General features: G+C 36.7%; 1 protein-coding gene across 5 annotated transcripts in view; it reads left to right on the forward strand.

Moving 5' to 3' along the window:
* The window catches only part of C4H8orf34 (chromosome 4 C8orf34 homolog), a 451431-nt gene that overhangs the window by 291351 nt on the left and 134970 nt on the right, over window positions 1-25110 (forward strand). For all 5 annotated transcript variants that reach the window (XM_072604793.1, XM_072604790.1, XM_072604789.1 and 2 more), the window contains 2 exons: window positions 84-169; window positions 20787-20860. In XM_072604793.1, coding sequence (XP_072460894.1) covers window positions 84-169; window positions 20787-20860 — 160 coding nt within the window. The remainder of the gene's footprint in view (window positions 1-83; window positions 170-20786; window positions 20861-25110) is intronic.

Here is a 25110-nt window from a genome sequence, read left to right on the forward strand (position 1 = left end):
TTAAAGTTATGCCTTTCTCTTATTTTTTTGCATTTCACATCTCAGCATTTGCTGTGTTTTCATGATAGGTTTTCATTATTTAGGTTGCAAGGTGACAGTCTGGCAGAAGGAACAGAAGAAGTTTCACAGTTACTTCACACACCCGAGGAAGCAGTCCCAGACTCTGTAGGTGAGTTTTAATATGAAAATGCACATTTATCCAAATTCTTAGCTGTGTTCTCCCTTTAAATGTTCTTCCTCGACCTTTGCTCAGTCTATCAGCTCTGATCACCAATCTCTCCTCATCATTTGCCATGAGCCTGTCCATTGGTTTCAGCTTTGAGGAGGGATGGAGAAGGATGGGGGAGTAAGTAAAAATACCTCAAAGTGAATTCTGGGAGAGCATAAATCTGGCATGGATCAGACCTAATTAGAAGTGTTGTAATATATATTGTAATATATCCAAAGTAACAAAGTATGATCTAGAGTCTAGCATACTGAATAGATAGTATCAATTCTGGAGTCACAAAGACCAAGATTTAAATCTCATCCCTGACATTTTGTAGCTGTGGGATCATAAGCAATTTACAAACTTTCTGAGCCTTTGTTTCTTGATCCCTAAAATGGGGGTGATAATGCTGATAGCACTTTTATTAAAGGACTCCTATGAGGCTTAAATGAGATTATGTATGAAAAGAGCTTTGAAAACTTGGAAGCACTATTGCTTCAGTCACTATTGTTTCTTACTGTTCATGTGCTTGCCATCCAATAAATAGGAACACATCAGCTTCAAGCTAGGTCCAGCTGACATGAACGCAGTGGAATCGACAATACACAAACCATGTACTGATGCTATACTGAGCACAGTGTTTCAAAAGCTATCGCCTACTTTAGGGAACTGAGCTGGTTTTCCTTGCCCTACCACCTTTCTCCTTGTCACTCACCTACCTCTCATTTTTATACTTCTCTAAAGTGTATCTAATCCCAAAGACATAACATCAAGGCCAGGAAAAATAAACATTTTTAAATTGGCAACTTAGAGTCACAATTAATGTGGGGTTGTTATTGTTATTATATTCATTCTGGATGCTTTCATAGAGATGTAATGAAAATGTGCTAAATTTGTCAGCTATGTCTGGGTAGCCTAGTGCAAAACTTCCTCTTAAGTCCTGCTTTGATGCTTTGTCAAGGGTTAGAGGTGCTCTGTGTCCTCTGTGCTCTGTGCAAGATTGGACCAACAGGTTGCCAGCTCTACCAAGGCCTATCCAGCTAGACAGGCCAGGGCAGGCCTGATGATGGATTATGTGTCTGTTATGTAAGGAAGAGCCTAACTAACTTTGGAGAGGCTCTATACCAGAAACTTTTCCCTTGTGGGCATGTTTTTTTTTTTTTTTTTGGCAACAGCAATTCTGGAAGACTATTTGCCATAGAATGGCGGAGTTGTGACGTGGAGAGAATACTTGTATCCATGAAACCACAGATTTTTGAAAGATTTAATTACAGACTTTGCTATTGCTAATATCTTCAGCAAGAGAAATCTACTTTGGTCTCTTTTATATCTGTTAGTGGGGTGGAATTCTCCATACAGACACTATCATCATCTATGTTTCTGTGTCTTTGCTTGTCTTCCCTCTTGACTCTTCTTGACTCTTATCCAACTCCTACCCATATTTCATGGCTTATCTCAGCCTTTTTTCCTCTTTTTATTTGTAATATCTTAAGTAGTTTTGATACTTTAAAAATAGTAATGGTATTTCTTTCTTAGGAGACTTGAATGAGAGGGATCTGGTATGAAGGGAAGGATAATGGTGGAAATTATCAAAGAGAGAGGCTATTAGTAGGCACTGGGATTCATGGGAGAAAATAAGTGGGGACATAAAGGGTCATTTTTTTTTCTGGAAGGTGGGGATCATTTATAGTGGGACAGCTGTGACCCCCTGTAGCACTCTTCACAGTTTAATACTCAATTGTTGCCTACTACATAAATTGATTTTCTATGAACAAATTAGATAACAAACTTTTTAGAGGTCATAATAAGGTACTGGATCATATTCTTCTTGGAGTAGAAGTCAAATGTTTGCTAAGGTGCTTTTAAGTAGGCACTATGGAGAATATGGACAGGAATTTTTGAAATTTTCTCAATATTAATGAAGACTCAGATTCTTGTGGTCAAAGGCAATACTAACTAAGAGTACTAACTAATTTGTAAAAGCTTGTAAAAATGATAAATTTTATGAGAAGTATTGCTTCACAAAACAGAGAAAAACAGTGGAGGGTACAATCAGTGTTTTTTTTTTTTTAAAGCTTAGTAAGAGACTCAACTAGGCAGCATCATTGAAAGGACATTTAAGAATGAAGATGGAAAGATAAGAAATAAAATAAAAATGGAAGAGATCTGCAAAGGTCTTATTACTTTTTTCACCATTTAAGATAGTAGAGCTAGAGTATCAAAGCACTAAATATTCTTATGCAGAAGGAAGACTGCAACTAGATTAGACCAAGCATATGTAGAGAACATCTGTTCCTGAGATGACCCAATTGTATATGTATTAAGGGATTGATTCACAAGCTATCTGAAGAAGAAGATGCCAAAGGTATGGAAAAATCTTAGGTTTCATCAATAATTAGAGAACATCCAAAACTATTGATCTCTATATCTGTTTTCTGTTTATATAAAATATTTATGAGAATCCTCTCTCCCTCTCTTTGTATACACATATACACACACACACATACATACATATCAAAGACTTCCTTGATGATAGAATAAATAAGGAATAGGAAGACTTTTACAAACAGTATTCCACAACAGATCACAAATATATATTGTGTTTGTATATGTCTTATGCATATGTGTGTCTGTGCCACTGGTCATTAATAAGCAGGCAAGGAATATAAAACATATGTGCTTAAAAAGATGTTCACCAATATGATAAAGGATATATAGAACAGAATGCAGGTTAAGAAGGGATTCCCTGTGGATGCTAAGGTCTTCCCAAAATTCTTATTTGTGTATAGTATTATGTTAGTATATCAAACCAGTGAATATTTTAGTGCCCTTGAAAGAAATCTATAAGAATTCAGAAGAGTCTGGCCTATCCATCCACAGAGAAGAAAAAAAAGAAATGAAGAAATAATTCCCATTTTCTAGATTATAACATACTTCTAAAAAGAACAACCTATAAAGCCCATCCCTCTGTTTCTATATGTCTTAGAAAAACAGTGCCAATGGACAAATTAGGGCCATTTTGTTAATACTTATATGCTCTCCTGACCCCAACCCCCAGTGGTGCTGTTTGACTGAGTTACAGAATATTACTGTCTGAAGAATTTAAAGTTAATATTGCTCGAAGGGCAGTGGGTAGGTACCTGATACATTTGAGTAGACCATAGCAGTTAGGAACTACAAAGGAAAAACAGTAAAGCATCTCATAAAAGAAGTATACCGTACAAAGTGGTGGGCTTGGTCATGAGGCAATCATGAGGGATAACCAGTGAGCAAAATGTTTTATCTTCTGGCATGCTCTCAATTTCAGAAGAAAATGAGGAATCTTCCCAATGTGTTGGGTGAGGATCTGCATTGCTGGAGAGAACATCCACATGGATGAGATCACAAATCCTTTTGAGTATCATTATCCATTCCTTGTACCACTTCTCACTTATTATAAGATGACAAGTTAGGCCTGAAGTGGACTTCAGAGGCTATCTCATCCAACCCTTGCATTTTCAGATGAAGAAAATGAGGTCAAATCACTTGACCTAGATCACACAGTTACTGTAATTAGCTGCAGAGTCTTATTTTGGATTCACATGTACTGACTTTAAATTCATTTGCCTTTTCTTTATACTTCCTATGATAAGTTTGGAGATCACATCACTGGCAACTGAAATGTACACAATTAAATTCTTATTACTCCATAGTGACTTACATTTTTTAATATTCACTATCTAATCATTGAATAACTTTAGTGCAATACTTTTAAGTGTTAGTTAACAAAGGGAAGAAAAGCCAAAATATAACATTCAAATTCAGCAAATTTTTTTTCTTCTGAGATGATTAAGTCATCATGGCTGATAATTTAAAAATTTTGGCTCTTCCTTGCTCACCTCAAATCAAAACAAAATCGAAGAATTGAATTGCCCAGAAATACAGCATGCATTTGAATTCTGCTATGTATAGGCAGTGTTGCTGATTTAAAAGACACAATTGTTTCATATTATAGATCTAAGTTAGTAAGCAAAAGACTGGGTGGTGGCAGAAATTGGTAGTAAGCCCATAAACATTTATTAGGGAATTGATATGTACCTGTCAATTTATTAAAAAAAAAAAAAGCAAAAACAATGTCCCTGGCCTTTAGGGAACTCATATTCTAGAATGTGAGCAGCCACATGTAAATGACTACACACATATGAAGTACATTACGTAATCCCAAAGGGAAGGCACTAGCAATAGACGAGAGTAGTTACCATTAAGAAGTGGTGGAGAAAAGATCCCTCTACTTATATGAGTGAACACTGCACATTTTCTGCAATTTGTAGCCTTAGAGAGATACCTAAATGACTTGCCCAGGGATGCACAACTAATTTGTGTCTGAGGTAAAACATGAACCCAGTTTTTGTTAGTTTAAAGGCAGTTTCTCTATCCACTATGCCACATTAGGTGACAGCCCTATGGTTCTAGGAATAGCAGACAGCTCTTTTAAAATCTTATTTTTGTTCTCTATTTTTGTCTTATTCTTTTTTCTTCCCAAATATATCCTTTCTCCCTTTTCCTAATAAGTGAGCTTTCCCTTGTAACAAAGAATAAGAGGAAAAAGCATTTCAGCAAAACGAATGAGTAAATCATCTGAGGCAGCTAGGGCAGACTAGCAGATGGAGTGCCAGACCTGGAGTCAGGAAAACCTGAGTTTAAAGCCAATTTCAGACACTTACTAGCTGTGTGACCCTGGGCAAGCCACTTAACCTCTCTGCCTTAATCCGTTGGAAAAGGAATGGCAAACCTCTCCAGTACCTTTGCCAAGTTAAACTCCATGAACACTATTGGCATGCTATAGTCCAAGGGGTCATGAAGAGTTGGACATGACTGAATGATAATCAATAAATCAACCCTATCAAATGTTACATTTAAATGAAATAGAAATTGGAAGAAACTAAACACTTTAATAATGTGTGCAATGCAGTATTTTCAAATATACCTTTCTCCATCCCTCGTATATAGTGAGCAGTCTTTTGTAATATGGAAAATAAAAGCATTTGAGAAAAACCATTAGCCTCCTATGATAGCATATGAAATGTTCCGTAATCTTAGTCTCCCACCTCCTCAATGAAATAAGGGAGGTGGACCTTCTCATCTCTTTGTGGTCATCATTGGTCATTATAATTGCATGGTATTCAGGTCTGTTATTTTTAAGTTCTCTTCATTTATATTGTTACAGTCATTGTTGATGTTTTTCTGGTTAGGATTACTTCACTTTGTATAAGTTCATGTCTCCCCACGTTTTTCTGCGTTTCCCATATTCTTCTCTTCTTAGAATATAGTAACATTCCTTTATTTTCATGGACCTCAGTTTATTTAACCATTCTCCAAATGATAGGCATCCACTTGGTTTCCATTCTTTAGTATTTGTTTGGTCACCTTCCTATTCATCTTTCACCATTTTCAGGTATATATCAAACATAAGGTCTCAGAGACAAAACCTGTTAACTTTAGTCATATTTTGATGATAATTCCAAATTGTTTTCCAGATTGGTTGGATCATTTCACAACTCTATCAGTAGTGCATGAGTATGCCCATCCTTTCAAAGCCAACAGGGTACAAATTATCAAGAGGTAACAGAAGGATGGTGCCATGTGGCTGTAACTTCTTGGTGCTGGCATTTGAAGTTATGTAGGCATTATTGCATGAAGAAGTCCAGGTTTCTAGGACATGTGGAAAAGATAAATGGAACTAAACCATTAGAATGTAGGAGTTGAAAGGCATACTAGAGAGTATCTGGTCACTTTACAGATGAGAATCCTGAGGTCTAGAAAGTTGAAATATCTTGCTCAATGTGCCATAGGCAGATCTAGGACTTAAACTCAAGTTTCTTTGACTCATAGAGTAGTAATGTTTGAACTCTTCAATGTCGTTCTTTAACTAGAAAAGTCATCTGACAGAAATAAAAATTGAGCTAAATTCTCTCCTCCCAAAGGGTTAAATGAATTCTTCCAAAGCTCCATTTTACAGGTAAGGAAACTGAGGCCAAGTGATTTGTCAAAGGTTATGAAGGTAGGAGGGGCAGCTAGGTGGCACAGTGGATAGAACCCTGGGCTAGGAATCAGGAAGACATCTTTTTGAGCTCAAATCTGATCTCATATACTTACTAGTTGTATGACCCTGGGCAAGTCACTTAACCCTGTTCAACCTCAGTTTCTTTATCTGAAAAATGAACTGGAGAAGGAAATGGCAAAGTACTCCAGTATCTTTACCAAGAAAAACCCAAGTGGGGTAACAAAGTGTACAACATGACTGAACAACAGCCTGGGTAGTAAGTGTCAGAGTAAAAATTTAGCCCAGGTCCTTTGATGTCAAACTCAGAGTTCTCCCTTTGTGTTTATTCATATATTCATAGAGTGTTTAGCTTAGAAGTTGCCAGAGAAGTAATTTAGGCCAGCTCCCTCATTTCATATAGGAGAAAACTGAGGTTCAGAGAAAAAGTGATTTGTCCAGGGTCACAAGACTGAAATGATGTAAACAGGCTCACAGAAATCCTTTAATATGATTGCCTGGGTTGCTTAGTCCAGAAAAGTATGTGTTCCTGACAGCTCCAAGGATAAACGTGGGGGGAAATCCCTTGCATTTTAGCTAAGGGATTTTCTGCTTCATTGGCTGTGTTCCCTGCCTTGAGGGGGAATGAACACAATTGCTTAGCATTGATCCTAACTAGTGCTTTTTTTCTTGGCAGGCCATGGAGGGGAGGAGGTACCAGATCTCTCAGATACTACCCCCTCACCTAGTAACCCCTTGGGCCCAAAGCAGGAGAAGAGAGCTCAAAAAGGAGGGGCATCATTTGCATAAGGACATTTGCTTCATGAATATTCCCAATACTCAACCTAGTTCTTGAAGTTGTAGATCATAACTTAGAGAGCTGTACTCTAGTTGTAAATTTAGCACCTTGAAAAGCTGTATTCATCTATCCTAAGTTCCCTTTAGTCAGTGTCCTGCCCTTGGCACCCAATAAGGCTATCAATTATATTTGAACATAATCCTGCTGACTGTGCACTTAAGAGAAGTTTGTCCACTATGTCCACACAGTCACACAGTTCTGCCCCTTATAACCAATAAAAACTAGTGACACAACATAGATAGGAAGAATGTACATGGAGGTGTTATTCACAAATTCAGTGGGGAAAAAAGAGCATAAGAATGCCTGCAGAGAATTTTAAAGAAAAACAAAACAAGATTTTTCTTGTTAATATTTTTAAAGGTCACTCAAGACCTCCATAGTGCCAAATTAATTTCCTCCTCTGAGTGCTCTCTGCAGCATTCAATGTTGTTGGCCAATCCCATCTTTCTTGAAAGTCTTTCCTCCTTTGATTTCTGATATTGCCAGTTCTCCTACTGTCTCCTTCCCTCGCTCTTCCTTTCTCTCACTCCTCTCTTTCTCTCTCTCCTTCTCCTCTTTCTTTTCTCTTTCTCTCCTCTCTCTTCTTTCTCTCTCTTCTCTCATTTTCGTTCTCTGTCTCTGTCTCTCTCTGTGTCTCTTTGTCTCTCTGTCTCTGTCTCTCTGTCTCTGTTTCTCTCTATCTCTCTGTCTCTCTGTGTCTCTCTGTCTCTCTGTGTCTCTCTGTCTGTCTGTCTGTCTGTCTCTCTCTCTCTCTCTCTGTCTTTCCCCTTTGTCTCAATCACTGGATCTTCCTCTTCCTACTATCTCCACAACGTAGGCACCCTCCAAATTTCTGTCCTTGCCCCTTTTTCATTCTCTACATTTCCTAATATCACAACTCTTGAGAGACAAGGGACCTCAGAACCAAATCAAACTTCTTCATTTTAAAGATGAGGAATTTGTAAATGGTATCATCTCCTCTCTTCAGCTCTCATTTCTATGCAGAAAATTCTCAAAATTTCATCAACAATTAGAACCTGAAGCATTTCTAGTACTTTTAATTCTAACTGGATTTCCTGACAAAATTCAAATTCATTAAGTCCCAAACCAAACTCATCATACTCACATCCTGTCCCCAGTTTGGTTCTAATATTTTATTTCCATTTAACTTACTTCCTTCAGATAATTAAGTACTGAAACCTGTCCATTCTATTTCCCCTGTGCCTCTTAAGCCTCTTTCTTCTTTTCCATTCCCATTGCCACCATGTTAGTTTACGCCCACATTACCTCAGACCCTCATTACCTCAGACCTAGACTAGTTTAAAAGAAATTATGTTTATTTCCAAATTCTCTCCCTCCCTCTACCCCTCCTCCACCCATTGAAAAGGCAAGAAATGTGAGACCCCACTATACATATGAAGTCAGGGCTAGATTATTAAAATGGTCTCCTAACTGAATTCCTCACTTGAATTCTCTACCCTTTTCTTCTCCTATATATATGGTGCTATCATATTAATCTTCCTAAACCACAATTCAATCATGTAATTCCTCTGTTTCAAAATAATCCATCTATTGACTATTTCAGTGGTTCCCTTTTTGAGAATGAAATACTTTTTTTTAAATATCAAAAAATTTCATGGATCCCCATGGATAGTAGCTACATTAAACATAAACTGTTGATTGAACAAGTACATAATGACAAGAAGCCTATGTGAATATTGTAAAACTTTTCATTGAATCTGCATTTTATTAATCAAATCAGCAATCAGAAGTGTAGCATGCTGGTTTAGAGAGCTGACTTGGTTAATAGGAAAATTCGGGTTTAAGTCTTTGACACATACTTGATGCATGTTTTTAGGCAAATAACTTAACCTCTCATTGCCTCTGGCTACAGTGGAAAACAATAAATTGCAGATCCGGTGTCCTTATCAGGAATTCCCTATACTGATAAAATCATAGCCCTTAACCCCCCTCCCTCCAAAAAAAGAACATCTGTATAATTTTTAAAATAGCAATATCTATATGTGTAAGATATTTTTCAGGTTACAAAATTAATATACACTTATTTATGGATTTGCATAGGGCACATGTTCATGTACCCCTTATATTGACTATATTTCCCCCTTGAAGTTCTTGTCCCACAAGTTGGGTACTGCTGGCTTATTAAATTATTTAATATCTTTCATTCTCTTTTCTTATTATAAACTTAATAATTATCAATGAACATTTCCACATACAACAAAGAACAAGAAAAGTAGAATATAAGGGAGCTATGTACTTCTGTTAGGTATTTTTTTCATGTTTCTCTTTGCCATTTTCCAGTGCAGCAAACTCAGTATTTAAAGCCCTACATACTCTGATCCCAACCCATCTTTCCAACCTTAGGTCCCTTATAATCATTCCAGATTCCAGTCAAACTGGACTAACGTCTGGTACTTGAATTCTCCCTCCATGCACTCACACTTTTTGTCATACCCACAACTTTGCTTATGACATCCCCCTTGCCCAGATACCCCCTCACCTCCCATCTGTCTCCACCTGTAAGAATCCTACTCATTCTACAAGACCCAGAGGAAATGCTACTTTTTTGGAAACTTTCCCAAATCCCTACAACAGGATATGAATTTCTACCTCCTGCAAATTTCATTATCATTTCAGTTTGTGCCTTTCTTGTGGTGCTTATCATCATCTGCCTGGTAACATAGTTGTTTGTATATCTGTCTTATCTTTCCTAGAAGATTGTAAGCTCCTTGAGGGCAGTATTTTATTTACCTTTGTATACCTTACAGTGCCTTGCACACAGTTCAATAAATATCTGTTGCATGAATGGTTTAAACGGAAATAAACCTCCTTTTTTTTTCAATTTCAAAGTTCAATTTCAGAATCAGTTTTTTTTTTTTTATTGTCTCAGTGATCTGAAAACTTTGGGGACTTAAGAGTTATTTGTATTATGAATTCAGTAGTAGGGACTACTAGATAGTACATGGGTTTTCAGGAACCAATCTAAAGTTTTCTTAGATGATGTGGAGACAAACTGTGCTTTCTGTATACCTGGTATTTAAGAAATAATAAAGTGATTTAAGTCCAGTCCCAGGAGAGAAAAAAGTTTGGTTTGTAGTATATTTTCTCACATGTATATGTTGGAGTGAATATAGGAAAAAATAATTATACAATTAATCATATATAGATAGTCCCTATTTTAATAAAACCCAAGCTACAGGTGATCCACAAATTTGGCAGACCTACAGTAATATCAGTGTTACTCATTGTAATCAAACCTTACTAATTGGGAGCTCATTTTTCAATTGTATAAAAAAGACACATTGTATTTATTTTCATTCATTTACATAACATTCTCCAACAAACTCCTCTTCTGACGTTCCATCATGTAATGTTTATCCAGATTTCATGGAGGCTATATATAATGAGGCAGATGTTTTGGGAGGTACTGAAATACGAGAAAGTCTTTGGGTATTGGTCAAGTGGCAAACTGTAATCGTGTCATCAGAGGACCATCCTTGTTAAGTTCAGAAAGAATCATACAAAGGTTCATGATGGGAGATCACATTTGGGGCCTTGGAAACTCTTGAGTACTATCTGTTAAGTCATAGCAGAGTGGCTGAGGTGGCTGATGTCCTCAGGATTACAAATGACAATATTACAGATCCTTGAAGTGTAGAATAGCACATGAATCCTAAAACATAGTAATAATTAGCATTTATATGACAATTTGTAGTTTACAAAATGCTTTACATGTATTATCTCATTTTTTCCTCACAATAATCCTAAGAGAGAGGTGCTATTATTTTCCCCATTTTACAGAGAAAGAACATGAGGCAGATAAAGGTCAGTTGACTTGTCCAGAGTGCCACAGTTGTCCTCAGTAAGCAGCCTTGAGAATCAGGTGCTATTATCATCCCCATTTTACAGATGAGGAGCTAAATGATTTGCCCCAAATCGCAGAGCTCGTAAGTGTCAGAGGCCAGATTTGAGTTGAGATGTTCTTGACTTCGTCTGTTGCTCTAATCTCTGCACCATCTAGTTGCCTAAGTGGTAAAACTTCTTCTATACATACCGTGTGCAAACAATAATGCATGGCTGGGGGTGGGGGGAAATGGATGAAGGTAGGCAGTGATACCTTTTGCTATTTCCAAAGCAGTGCTGTATAAACTAATCTACAATTAGACATGTTTTCCAGCTGTAATTCTTTAGAAGTTATTTTTATTAAATGAGTGGATGAATAAAAAACACAAATGAATACGTTATTTAGATGGTCAAAACTTCCTTTTTATTGTGTGAAAAGCTGGTGGGCCATGTCTAATGATAGTTAATTAAATGTCTGAAGATCTCAGATCTTAGAGAATTGTATTTAATCTGAATACCCATAATAACTTCTTTATGGCTAGTAGGATAAATCGTAAGGATATTGGCAATATTTCCCCAATCTAAGCTAACCAAAACCCACTGGAAACATAAACAGGAAGCATTCAGCCAAAGTCACAACAAATCCAATTTATAATAATGATAGCTATTTTAATTATACTCCTTTGATTGCAAAGACCTTTATATACATTTTATCATTTAATCCTCAACATAACCTTGGGAGAGAGATGCTATTATTATTATCCCTATTTGAGAGGCTAAATGACTTGCCAAGGATCACCAAGTTAATATGCAGTCTGAGGCTAGATTTGAACTTGTCTCCCTGAATCCAGGACCAGCACTGTATCCACTGTACTACTTAGTTCACTGTGAATAAAACAAAAAAAAAACAAATTTGCATTTTTTAAAGATTGCTTCATTTCTATTAAGTACATTGAATACAGTTTAGCTATTCAAACCTAAATAATATTCATAAATATGGCACCTGAAGAATATGATTAGAAGATGTGATATATAGGAAAAAGGGAAGAATACAGACTCCAGAACACTTGGAGCTAAGTTAAGGTTCTTACTCAGGAATGGGGAACCTGGCACCTCTGCTAACAGTCAACTGCTTGTCCTCCAAAGTTTGATGATGTAAATCCACAAGTGTCATCAGGTGAGAGATTATTCAGCAAAGGACAGAGAAAGAAGGAGCAAGTTGAGTTAGATGTAGGATACCAAGTCAGCAATTTGTCCAAATGACAGGAAAAAGAGATCTGCTTTCTTCCCTAGACATGTATTTGGACATAACAAACCTTCCAAGATTTGTTGAACTGGATGAATAGCACATACTTTTGGTGCTTTGTGTGAGCACAAATGATACCATCAGAAAGAATCAAGAAAGTATTACGGAGGATTATACACTCTTAGGCAGGAAGCAGAAAAGCTTGGGGGCATAGGTGATGTTTTCATCAGGGCTACTGAAAGAAAGACAAGGGACTGAGAAAAGAAAGGAGGGCACGGAAAGTGAATAGCGGGTAAAAAAAATGCATTAGCACTTGAAGTTTTGAGTGTAGGCCTTAAACATGGGAATCATGTGCTCTTGGACAGAGGTGGAATATATCTTACCAAGGGTGGTAAAAATGTTTCTGCTTACAATAACCAATTTAGTTGAAACAGAGTGGGCAGTGTTGTTGTCATACTATTGAGATTAAAGGAAATATCCTTTTATTTTGAGAGTTAGCATGATATGGTAGAAAAAGAACTAGATTTAGAATTGGAGAACCAGGGTTGAAGTTATTATTACTAATAGCAAAAAATAATACTAATGAGCATTTGTATAGTACTGTAAGTTTTAAAAGGTATTTTACATATGGTAACTCATTTGAACATCACAACAACCCAGTGAGAAAGATCCTATTTTTATGCCCCTTTTATGAGGAAGCCAGTGAACAAAGATGTTAAGTGACTTGCTTAGTATTACTTGGTTAGTAATTATCTGAGGCCAGATTTGAACTCATGTTTTTCTGACAAAGTCCTATGCTCTATGCCCCTCTACATATTCCTCCTGTTATTTAAATTCTCAGGGTTCATTGTCTTTATTTGTAGAATGAGAAGATTAGACTATAATTAGAGATTAGATATTCTCTAAGGTCATTTCCAGTTCTGAATCTGTAGTCCTAATTTCCTTAACTACATAGGTTTCTCAAAGGATAAGCACTTGAAAATCCATCTGCAATATAGGTTTATTAATTTTTTAAAATCATAGAGAAGAGATCATACTTATACAGCAAGATTCTTAAGTCACCTTTTCAGAACAAGGCTGGTTACATATTTCCTAAGAATTACTCCACCCTTTTAGAAGTAGCCTATAATCCTAGGCTGGAATCCAAAATTCTGATGTGTGATTAGCTTTCCAATTTCATTTAACCAGTTAACATCAATTAGTTTTCTTCAAGGAAATATTTACGGTGAAGGTGTAAGACAAAAATAGTACAAATACTTGTTCTCCTTACCATCTCAGTCTTTGGATAGATTGGGCACCAGTTTAAAGTAGGGTCAACACAGTATTCATCCCATCAAGTTAAATATAATGCAGATAAAACTTAACATGTCATATGTACATTTTTTCGTCTCTGAAGAGCCAGTTGTTAAACATTCACCAGCATACCCCTTTACAAAAGCAGTAACATGTTACTTCTCGATTATCAGTGGCCCTGATGAGGAGATGAAGGACTCAAACCTCTCTCCCAAATTAGGGTTTAATTTTTGCCTTATCATTTCAGCGCAGTTGCATAGGAAAGAGAGCAGACTTTACTTTTTGTCAGTGTCTTTTAAATGCACAGTACTGCACTGGTTACATGGCCAATCCAAAAGATTCCTTTTTACCATCTGACTAGTGAAGTGGAACCAATGACAGAATACTTGTGCATGCTATAGAATCCAGCTTAGCATACTGCACATCCTTATAAGACCAAATCCTCTTGCACCATGTAACGTATATGCTTTGCGGCCCACTCTCCTAGGGTCAGATGGACTATACCTTTCCTTCAGTTTCTCTGGTACCCTGATTAGTTTGTGGTGTGTCTTTCTTAGCCATTGGCTCAAGCCGCACTCTATGCTTCTTCATTTTTAGGGGTCCATTTTAGTGACCCTAGCACCCCCAGTTCCATTTAACCACTTAATGCTGATACCTTTAGAAGGAGATACTACTTCAAAAATATAGAAAGAACAAACATCCAAACATTTTTCTCAACAACTCAGGGCCATAATCCTTCCTATACCACTGCAGTTGGGAATGGGAGAGTGGCTAGAGAGAGATTTAGGCTCATAACTTAGCTCAGTTTCCTTATGGCATTGGTCAAACCAAATTCATATCCAAAGGCAGGCTTGTTGCTGAAAGAGGCCTTTCACTGGACTGGGACGTAGGAGGTATTTGCCAAGGATTGCTTGTTATTTTTGGGGGCATCAGTGCTGGGCCAGCTGTGACATTTGGGTGATCACTAAAGCAGAGGCACCCCTTCGAATACCTCCAAAGTCAATCAAAGAGCCTCTCTTTCATTATGTAGGTTAGCTGAACAGAATTATTTGCTGTGTGTCCATGTATTCATGCATGGTACTGTCTCTCCAACCTACTTCTCTTATAAATTACAGTGATTTTTCTGGAGGCAGCTCACCAGGGTTCTCCATATGGAAAGATGCCACCTGATCCCTGGTATTCTCACTGTGGACATGGCATGATGGAGTTTGGGCAAATGTCAGACTCCCATTCCCTTTGTTTAATATTTTAGGCTTTATGAAGCTTTCCTTTTTAATTTTTATTTTAAACATAAATACTAAAACTTCAATACATAGTAAGAAAAGAAAAAGAAACATTACAAACTTAAATATAAAAACAAATACAAAATAAGAAGAAAAAAGCATTGCCATGTATGCAGCAAAATGTCAGAGAGGATTCAAAATATGCCGCAATAAATTTCCATTTCAAGAAAGCCTATATGATAAGTACTAAGCATTGTGTTTGGAGCTATCCATCTTTTCTTTGCTTCCTATTAAGTTCTCTTTTGTGCACTTTTTACTTTGTTTTTATTTTCTCCCCTCCCCCAAGAAGACTACAATTAAGTGATGATATGTCTGTGTGTATGTATGTATAGATAGATAGATATAAAAATGTGTGTGGAGAGAGCAGATGTGTATACATGCACACACATATACATATACACATATACACACATCGACATATACATTCATATGCATCTATGTAAGACTACTATACTTGTCTGTCCGCTGTTTCTCTGAGGGTGGATATGACATCTTCCTTCATAAATCCTAGCCTTTCCATATTTTTCTAAGTCTACCAAATCATCATTTTCTATACCACAGCAATAGTTTAACCTTATATTGTTTGGTAATTTTATTTTTTTTTTTTGTTTAGTTGTTTTAAATAGTCCAAAAATATTGATTAATATGGCTGATATATAGTGTAGTTTCCCTGTTTTTCAATTACATCTATTTTGCCTTTCATTTTGTCTTAGATCATATTTATGAAGCTTTTCTGCGTACATTTAATCCTCACAGCCACCCTGTGAAGTAGGCATTTTTGCTCTCTTTATCTGATCAGGAAGTAGCCTTGGACAACAAATGTAATATGAAAAGGCTTGTCCAAGACCAAGCAGCTAACAGACAAGTGGCAGTGTTCTTTCCATTAGATCCCACTGTTTCTCAAAAGGAAAGAAAGGTCAAGGAAAAGATAATAGTAATTAAAATTGTCAAAGCCATTATAGCATAAAGTCATGGTAGCATAGTTTACTTGCCAATTCGCCTCAGGTTGTGTTTTGTTTTAATGTAGAGAGCGGGGAAGGGCAAAGGGATGGAAAAGAGAATAAATGAAAAAAATACTTAAAAATTTTGGTAAGTTCTGAAATTGCTCTATGAGCTGAAGAAGACAAGAAAAATGTTATTTTTATAGCTAATAAAGTAGCTAAGGAATCCTAAGTGGGACAGAAAACCAAACTAAATTTCAGATTTAGCAACAAATACATTACTAAACTCTGAACGTAGTTTAGGATTGTACTCTGCTGATGAGAATTATGCTGATAAAATTGTGAGCGTATTGAGGGTAGGGACAGGGTCTCTTGCCCTCTTTATAGCCCATTGTCCAGTTTTGTCTTTGGCATGTAATAGGTCCTTAACAAATATATAGTAATTGTTTGAATGATTGATTGGTACAAGGGTACGAGAAAGACAGTTTGTAACAGGGTCAAAGAAGAAAGACATATTGAATAAAAAGAACAAAGGCAGTTGAAATTTAAACAATAGTTCATAGTTTACAAAGTGCTTATAGCCAGTATGTCCCTTTCGTCCCGAACGACCCATTGAAATCGGTAGAGGACATTATTATCCCTATTACAAATACGACAAAAATCGCTAAGTCTTAGAGTTGGAAGAGATGTGGTGTTAGATGTGGCAATAAAATCTAGATAATATATAAGCAATGTGTGCTTATATAGCACTTTACAGATATTGTATACATATGGGTTGTCCCAAAAGTCTTAGGGCAGTTTTTAAAACTTTGAAGCTGCTAATCTTTAATAGCTTAAAGCAGTGTTATCAAACTCAAATAGAAATATGGTTGAATCCCTACTAACCCTTACATAAGGATCCCTGCAGGCCACATGCTGATTTGGTTTTACATTTGTAGTATTATCTGTGTTTTATCGTATTTTTATTTATTTTGTTAAATATTTCCCAATGACATTTGAATCTGTTTAGGGCTGCGTTCATAAGGGCTGTGGGCTTTGTGTTTGACATCAAGACCTTTGGACATCACGTATACCTCTTTGAGGCAGTCAGGTGACACAGTGGATAGAGAACCAGGCCTGGACTCAGGGGGACCTAAGTTCAAATCCTACCTCGTACACTTATTGTCTGTGTAACTCTGAGAAGTCACTTAACCCTGTTTGCCTCAGTTTCCTCATCTGTAAAATGAGTTTGCGAAGGAAATGGCAAATCCCTCCAGTTTCTTTTCCAAGAAAATCCCAAATGAGGTCATGAAGAGTTGTGTGTTCGTCCTTAGTTGCCGAAGACATGAAGAGTTAGACACAAGTGAAACGATTGAACAAGTATATCTCTCTGAGAAACGTAGTAACTCTAGGAGGTAGGTTTTGCAAGTATTACCCTCATTTTGTAGACAAGGAAAATAGAGAGGCTAAATGGCTTGTTTGGTCTGCCAAGCACAGAGGTGATATTTTCACAGACATTCCTGACTACATCCAGCACTCATCTACAGCCTTGACAACGTACTTAACAAGTGACCATCTAGTATTTGCTTGAACTCCTGAAGGAGATGAAGTTCACCTCCCATTGGGGTAGCCCATTCCTTGTTTGGAATTGTCTGATTGTTAAGAAAACTTTTACTTACTTCAGCCCAAGTTTGCTTCTTTGCAATTTCCCAGCCGTTTTCTTGATTCTATCCTGTGAAACCAAACAGAAAAGGCCCATTACCTCTTCCACATGGCAGCCCTTCAAATAATTGAAAACAACTACTACATCTCTCTTAAGTCTTCTCTTTTCCTAGCTAAAGATCCCCAATTCAAACAGTTCTCAAATGGCAGGTTGCTTCACCATCCTTCCTAAATTATAGGGGCAGCTAGGTGGTGCAGTGGATAGAGCACCAGTGCAGGAGTCAGGAGGACCTGAGTTCAAACCTCACCTCAGACACTTGACACTCGCTAGCTGTGTGACCTTGGGCAAGTCACTTAACCCCAATTGCTTCACCCTGGGTCATCTCCAGTCATCTTGATGAATATCTGGTCACTGGATTCAGAAGGCTCTGAAGGAGAAGTGAGGCTGGTGACCTGCACAGCCCTCCCTCACTCAAAACAAAGTCAAGTGCAAGTCATGTCATCATTTCTCTGTTGGCATGGTCTTCTTTGGCAATAAAGGAAGAACACACTGTGTGCAATCTAGAGGTTAAGTTATAGACATCCTGAGGCTATTTGTTACAGATACAGCAGACTAAAAAACACACCCCTTAGAAACAGAACCAGTACTAAGTGATGCCTGCACCCAAGATACAGAAACTGTATGTTCCTTTATGAGCCGACCACTCATTGATCCCACCCCAACCTAACTGGCATGATTGGCAAACAGTGCACTAAATTTTTCCTATATGCACTTTAGCATCACTCCTTTTAGATTTCGAGTTCCTTAAAGAGTTCTGTCCCTTATATAGTATTACAATAAACTTTTTAGTACTTGACTGGAAGACTGCTTGAGTTCAAATTCTTTTCAGACAACTCCACCGTGAACCTTGGTACTTTGGGGTTCCTGCACCCTTAAATCACATCATTTAATGGTGCCCAACATGGGGCTGGTTTGACCACATAGCAAGCTGGGGTAATGGAGAAAAGGTAGAGGGTCATCAGAGATGATATTAGGACATATTCTCTTCTGGCAGATTAATGATGAACCCTTTAACAGTCCTAAGTGGTACAGGTATAACTGGGGGAAGGTTACTAGAGCTTTGCTTCAGTGCTTCCTTCCTTTGGCAATGCTTCATCCCCTTGGCCTGGGACAACCTTTCCCCCCATCCACAATCCTTTGTGTTCCTTTTCTGTCCTCCTGGGTGTTGCAGGAACACTCAGAAACAAACCTGTGAACAAATGCTTATGGGGAGGTGAGCATTCCCTTTCCTGGCAGTATTAACAGCATGAGACCCTCTCCCTTCTTCAACTGAATTTGCTTTGGGCATCAAAATCCATATTTAAAGGTCTGTTAAATTGCCCTTATGAGGGCATCCCCTGGTGAATATTAAAAAGATCATGACCTAGCTGGCTCTAATACTCAACCAAGACTATCAGAAATAATTAAAATTGCTTAAATCTTTCCTTATGGTTAAAAAAAAATGACACAATATACCCTATATTATTAATTGTGTGCATTTTTACCTTCTATAATTTCTCAATTCAATATATACATTTTGATAGAACTTATGTATAATACTCCATGCTAAGTCCTGGTATTCTCCATCTATCTTAAAGCACATGGAACTTGGATCTAAGAAAATGGCTGGTTAACATGGGAGAACAGATGTGCACATGTATATGTGTGTGTATGAACATAAACATATGAATGCATATATACATAGGCACATACATTTTACATTCTGAATTATAAATAAGCCTGATAATTACTTGGCTAGTATGGACAAAAAAAAAGAGTTTTGTTTATTTTTCACTTGATTTACTTGGTTAATTTCAGCTATATAGGCCTCCCCTTAAAATTTTATCCTAACTGCTTTTTAGAAATATATATATATTTTCATAAGCTGTGTTTTGGATAAATGAGTATAATCATTAAATACTTAAAGCGTCTTTGATTTCACCATTTGCACCCTTTCCATCAATCCATATCAAAAAGACAGTGTGTAGTGAATTTGGTATCAGATGACCTGCTGACTTCTGTTTATTAACTGGGGAACTTTGGACAAGTCTCTTAATATATCTGGACTTCAGTTTCCTCTTCTGTTAAATGAGATCAGATTCACTGACATCTAAAGTCCTTTCCAGACTTAAATTCATAATTCCATAATCCCTCTGTACCTTAGATGACATTAAAAAATTATGTTCTTAAACATTAAAAGAACATTTCCATACACAAAGCAGATCACAGAAAGAGGATCCTATAAGAAATCATCAATGTCCATTTTGAACAGCTCACTTTTTAAGAAGTGCATAATAAATCCAACATGTTATTTTCAAACCATTCGGCTTATCTGTGCTTCCTTCTGAACTTCTTTATGTTCTACTCTATGTGTTTTTTAAATGTTTCAGTGGCCTGCCTTTATTTTGAAAAGCAGGAAAACATTACTGTTCCTTACCTTCCTCTTTGTCCCTCATTATACTGGTCATCTTTAGAAAAAGGGAGGTGGGTGGATAGTTCTACCTCACAGCAAATTAGAACAATCCAGCAAAATAAATCCATACAATGACCAAATATATGCCTCTGTACCTAGTGTCCACTACTTCTTTGTCAGGAGGCAGGTAACATGCATTACTATGGAAACTCTGGAGACATGATTAGAGTTCTAAGTCATCGAAGCTTTTTTTTTTTCTTTACAATCATGCTGTCTTTCTGTAAATTGTTTGTTTTAGTTTTACTTACTGTAAAACTTACTGGTTTTGCTTACTGTAGTCCAAGTCAATTCATACTTCCCAGGTTTTTCTGAAATAATTTCTTTTGTCACTTTTAAAAGTTCAATAATAATCACTTACATTCAATACATTTGTTACCCATTCAAAAATTGTCTTTAAGAGGCAATCTAAAGTCACCCCTTAAAATCTCCTTTTCTTCTTTCTTCCCCTTCTGCCCCCCCCCCCCCCACAGTCCAATTTAATCATTCCTTCAGTATCAGGAAGCTTAATAAGGATAATCATTTTGGGCTAATGTTTCTGCAAGAAAGCATATTCCACCCATTGGTCAGCTTTTGAGTATTAAGACTTTACTAATTTGGCTCGTCTGGTCTTCAGAAACCTGATCCATCACTCTCCTTGTTCCCAAAGGAGTACAAAGCTGAGATCTCTTAGTGTGTGCACAATAATCACAGTTACTAAAATATGAAGATCTTCACTGCACTTTGAGGTATTGGAGTTGGACTTTCATGGAACAAATTAATCCAGTCTTGGCCTCAAATTATCATGTAATCTCACCATAATTTTTCAATAAGTTGTTCTGGTTGATTTCACATCCTCCACATTGACAAGTGTATATTTACCAGCAGGCTAATTATCCTTAGAAATTATGACTACAGTTACTATAGTAAATTATGAACATAATTTATTCATTTCTTCTTATAGAAACAGATTCTTTATGTCCAACTGAAGCAATGGAGGATGATGAATTTGAAAGTGCTTCTCAAATAATAGGACCTGTAAGTATTTCAATATATCTCTGTCTATATAATGAATAATAGTTATAGGCTTAATAGAAAACTGAACATTATTCTCTAAATGTTGGAATGAATAGAATGATTTAATTATCTAAGACTGCAGGAGGGGCTCTGTTAAAATCAAAGAACATTTGAAAATATGTATAGTTCAGGATATAATATTACATATTTTTTGGCAAATTTTAGAGACAATTAGTCATTCCTTTTCACTAGATTTTAAACTCCTTGTGCTCAGAGGCTCTACATCTTAGTCATATTAATATCAATAAAGAGCGTTCAAGTAAAGGAGAAGAAGAATGGATGGAAATAAATTCCTTACTTCCTGAATATTCCTTCTTCCTTGAGTTTTCATGCAACTTTTTTCTCCTCTTTCTCTTATCTGTATACCCACTAATTTTCAAAACCCTTTATCATATCACCATCTGTGCTGAGTCATGTAGGTGTGGATGCACTCCAGGGCATTGTCCTGGACCCTCTATCCTTTTTCTTGGATGGTCTTTCTCTTGGCATTTCCTCATCTCCTGATGGTTCAGTTATCCCCTCTACGATGATGATTCTGAATTCTACCTAAGAATCCCCAAACATTTCTCCAAACTGACATCTTCAGCTGCCTGCTATCTTCTTTCCTAGGTTCACATAATTTCTAAAAAATTTATAGTCATTCCCATAGCTTCAAAGTCTTTAAGTTTCATCCCACCATGTATCAGTGATTCCAAAGGGGTTGAATATCTTTGCTTTTATTAGGGCAATTATTTTTAACTTGGATCCATTTACTCCCAAGAGGTCTGTGAATAGATGTCAAGGATCCATGTACTTGGATGAATAAAAATACATCTCTTTTTCATTAATCTATAAATGAAATTTAGAATCTCCTTCAATTATAAATATAAGCAACAGACATCATTCTGGAAAGGAATCTAGAGGTTTCACCAGACTGTCTGAGGGGTCCATGAAACACCTAAAGAGTTTAACAGTTTTCATATTGCAAGCTTTAGTTATATTTGCTTCTTATTTATACCATATGCAATTGCATATGTGTGTGTAACACCATGGCTGTCTTTTTGAATATTTTCTCCTATATATTCTTCATCTGTTCTATTAATCTTCCTTTTTATAACTGATATAATTCCATGGTATCTTGCTGAGAAGTTATATGGAGACAGTTTCCTTTCTCTTCCTCTAAGTTTATTTTAAAGTCTTGCTAACCAAATTCCCTCGTGGTATTTTTGTAGACAGGGTAGTGAATGACAGCACAGTGAGATGGAACTGTAATTGATCAAAGAGCTGCCATACATATCAAAATATTGTTTAATGCATATCTGAAAAACATTGTTTAATATTAATCTGGCAAAAGATATTTCTAGTGACATCACAAAAGTCTGTTCTGGACCCTAGTGCACTTAATCTTAGATCAGTGATACCAGCGATATCAGTGAAGCAAGAGTATTAATCATTACTTTCTTTCCCAAGCCCTTGCAGACTTGTTCTAGAATTGTGTTGGCATTGGATGTCAAATTAATCATTCCCTTAATTTCCATCCCCAAGGTTCTTAGAATTTGTATTTTAAAAAGACTCTAACCCTGAGTGCAGTTATTTCCAGGTGGTAACTGCTTTCACTAGGAAACAATCTTGGATTAGATATTCATTTTCCTTAGGTTACAGAGATTGCTTTTGCAGATATGGAATCCTTCCAGCACATTGCTCTACCACTCCATGGGACAGTAAATTGGAAAGTTAAGAAGGAAAGTGGTTGCGTTATCTAAATCTTGATGCTGAATTTGAACAGGACATTTTTTTTTTTTTGCTTTCGTGCAGTAAAGAGAAAAAAAAACTTCAAAGCAAACTTTGAGTCATGTTCTAAAAAATATAAACATGCTACAAATGCTGAAAATCATTGAGTATGGTTTCCAACACATGCTGTCTCTATTTGCTAACTTTCCATGTTGACTATCAGATATTAGTGAGTGGGTGACTGTCTGGGACATTTTCCCCATTGGCTTAACTTGTTTTTGAAAATTTTTTCTGCATATATGTGTGTTTGTTATAAGTGAGATGCTTAAAAGTCTTTCAAGTTAGATTTTTAGAAATTTGAGAATAAGCAAGCCCTTGATTTTGGCACTCCCTTCTCTTCCACCATCTCTTCCACCCTGTGTTCTGGAATTTTTCCTTGGCACCCCTGCAGACTGTGCATATTAAAGTTAGACTGAATGTAAATCCTTTTAATAAAAATGAACAACAACAAAAAAAAGGGTTCACAATTTATTCCAAGCAGGAGACGTTGCTTGTGACCTTTTAGTTTTTGAGTTCAGTAAGTAAAAATTCCTCAATGAATATCAACCTTTTAGCAATTATACAAGGTTAGTAGTAGAAAGGACTTAGGGGTCATCTAAAGTCAACCCCCTACCTCAAGCAAAATTCCCCCTTTATGCTGTCCACCCAAAGTAGCTGTCCAGTCTTTTCTTGAATACCACCAAGGGTGGCAAACCTACTACCTAATGAGTCAGGCCATTTAATTTGGGGGATAGCCATGGTTTTGTAGGCAATGCTTTCTGTTGAACTAAAATCTATCTTCGTGCAACTTCCAGCAATTAATCTTTGTTCTTCCTTCTGGAACCAAGCAGAGTTAATTTAATTCTCTTTTACTTGTATTTGTAGCCCTTCAAATACATAAAATCTATGATTATGGAACATGTTTCAAAATTTCTGAAGTGACAGTTTTTCTGAAGTAAAAATTTTGTTCAGAGTTACAGAAGCAAATTGTGCAATTCCTATTATCCCCTTCATTTTGAAATTCATTTCTACTTGAATATGTCTGCCAAGTAGATGGGAAAAGGAAGAATGGAAAGTTTATGGTTTTCTTTTACCTAAAGGTTCCTATACGATTCTTTTTCTCTCCTTATCAACTCACCTGCAGGAAGACACCTCAATGTACACAAGCTCCTCTTCTGGTGAACATTAAGTCGTGATTGTCCTAGACAAGCATATACCATAGTCTCACTTCCTCAACTCTTATTCCCTGGTTCCTTAATAGAGTTAACAATCTTACTCTCTAAAGAAGAACAAGATGGGGCTGGGGGAGAGAGAGGAGGAGAATCCAAAACCTCTCCTTTTGTAACCAATTATTATATGTGACACATAAAATGGGACAGTAGCACTAGTGATTAAATACTTGTCCAAATAGATGACATTTACACATTGTTTTGGAGCAGCTAGATGGCACAATGGATAGAGTGCTAAGCCTGGAGTCAGGAAGATGCATCTTCCTGAGTTTAAACTTGGCCTCAGATACTTCCTAGCTGCGTGATCGTGGGCAAGTTACTTAGTCCTGTTTTTCTCTGTTTCCCCATCTGTCAAATGAGCTGGAGAAGAAAATGGCAAAACACTCCAATATCCTTGCCAAGAAAACCCCAAATGGAGTCATGGAGAGTCAGAAACAACTGGAAAATTACTGAGCAACAACAGTAAACTGCTTTAGAATTTATAAAGCACTTCACATTCATTATCTTATTTGATTCTTACAACAACTCTATTGAGTAGGAAAGGCAAAAGCAAGTGTTTCCACTCCTGTTTCTAAATGAGGAAATTTAGGCTTAGAGAAATGAAATTACTTGCTTGAGATAAGGAGTCGTGAAACTTGAACCCAGATCTCCTAGGGCCAGTGTTCTTTTTACTACATCTGAGCAGATTCCCAACACAATTCAGAAGAATAAAGACAATATATAAGTTGACAAATATATTTTTCAAATGTGGTATTGAGGTTTTTTTTTTAATTATATAATTTTTTACTTGGATGCCATGTGGTGTGAGAAAGTACAAGTTGTTATCTCCCTGTGGAATGTAAGCTCTTTGATAGCAGAGAATACTATTGTCCATTAATTCTCATTAATTTCTTTAGCACTTCATAAATGTTTGTTGAATTGTTTTATTGAATTATAGAGGTCAGTGAGAAGTAGAGAATTGTAAAGGCACAATAGACTAAGAATCTAGAGGTTCTTACATACGTACATACATATACTCTTCTTAATTGTATATAGAGCATGTATCATTTCACTGTGTAGATACATATATACATACATACATTTTTAAAAGTACTTCACCTGGAGGTGGAGCCAAGCTGGCAGAGTAAAAGCAGGGTCTTGCTTAAACTCTCCTCTAAAACCCCCCAAACACTTGTAAAAAGTGACTCTAAACAAATTCTGGAGCTACAGAACCCACAGAATGATGGTGTGAAG

Source organism: Notamacropus eugenii, chromosome 4, assembly GCF_028372415.1.
Source record: "Notamacropus eugenii isolate mMacEug1 chromosome 4, mMacEug1.pri_v2, whole genome shotgun sequence".
Classification (NCBI taxonomy): domain Eukaryota; kingdom Metazoa; phylum Chordata; class Mammalia; order Diprotodontia; family Macropodidae; genus Notamacropus; species Notamacropus eugenii.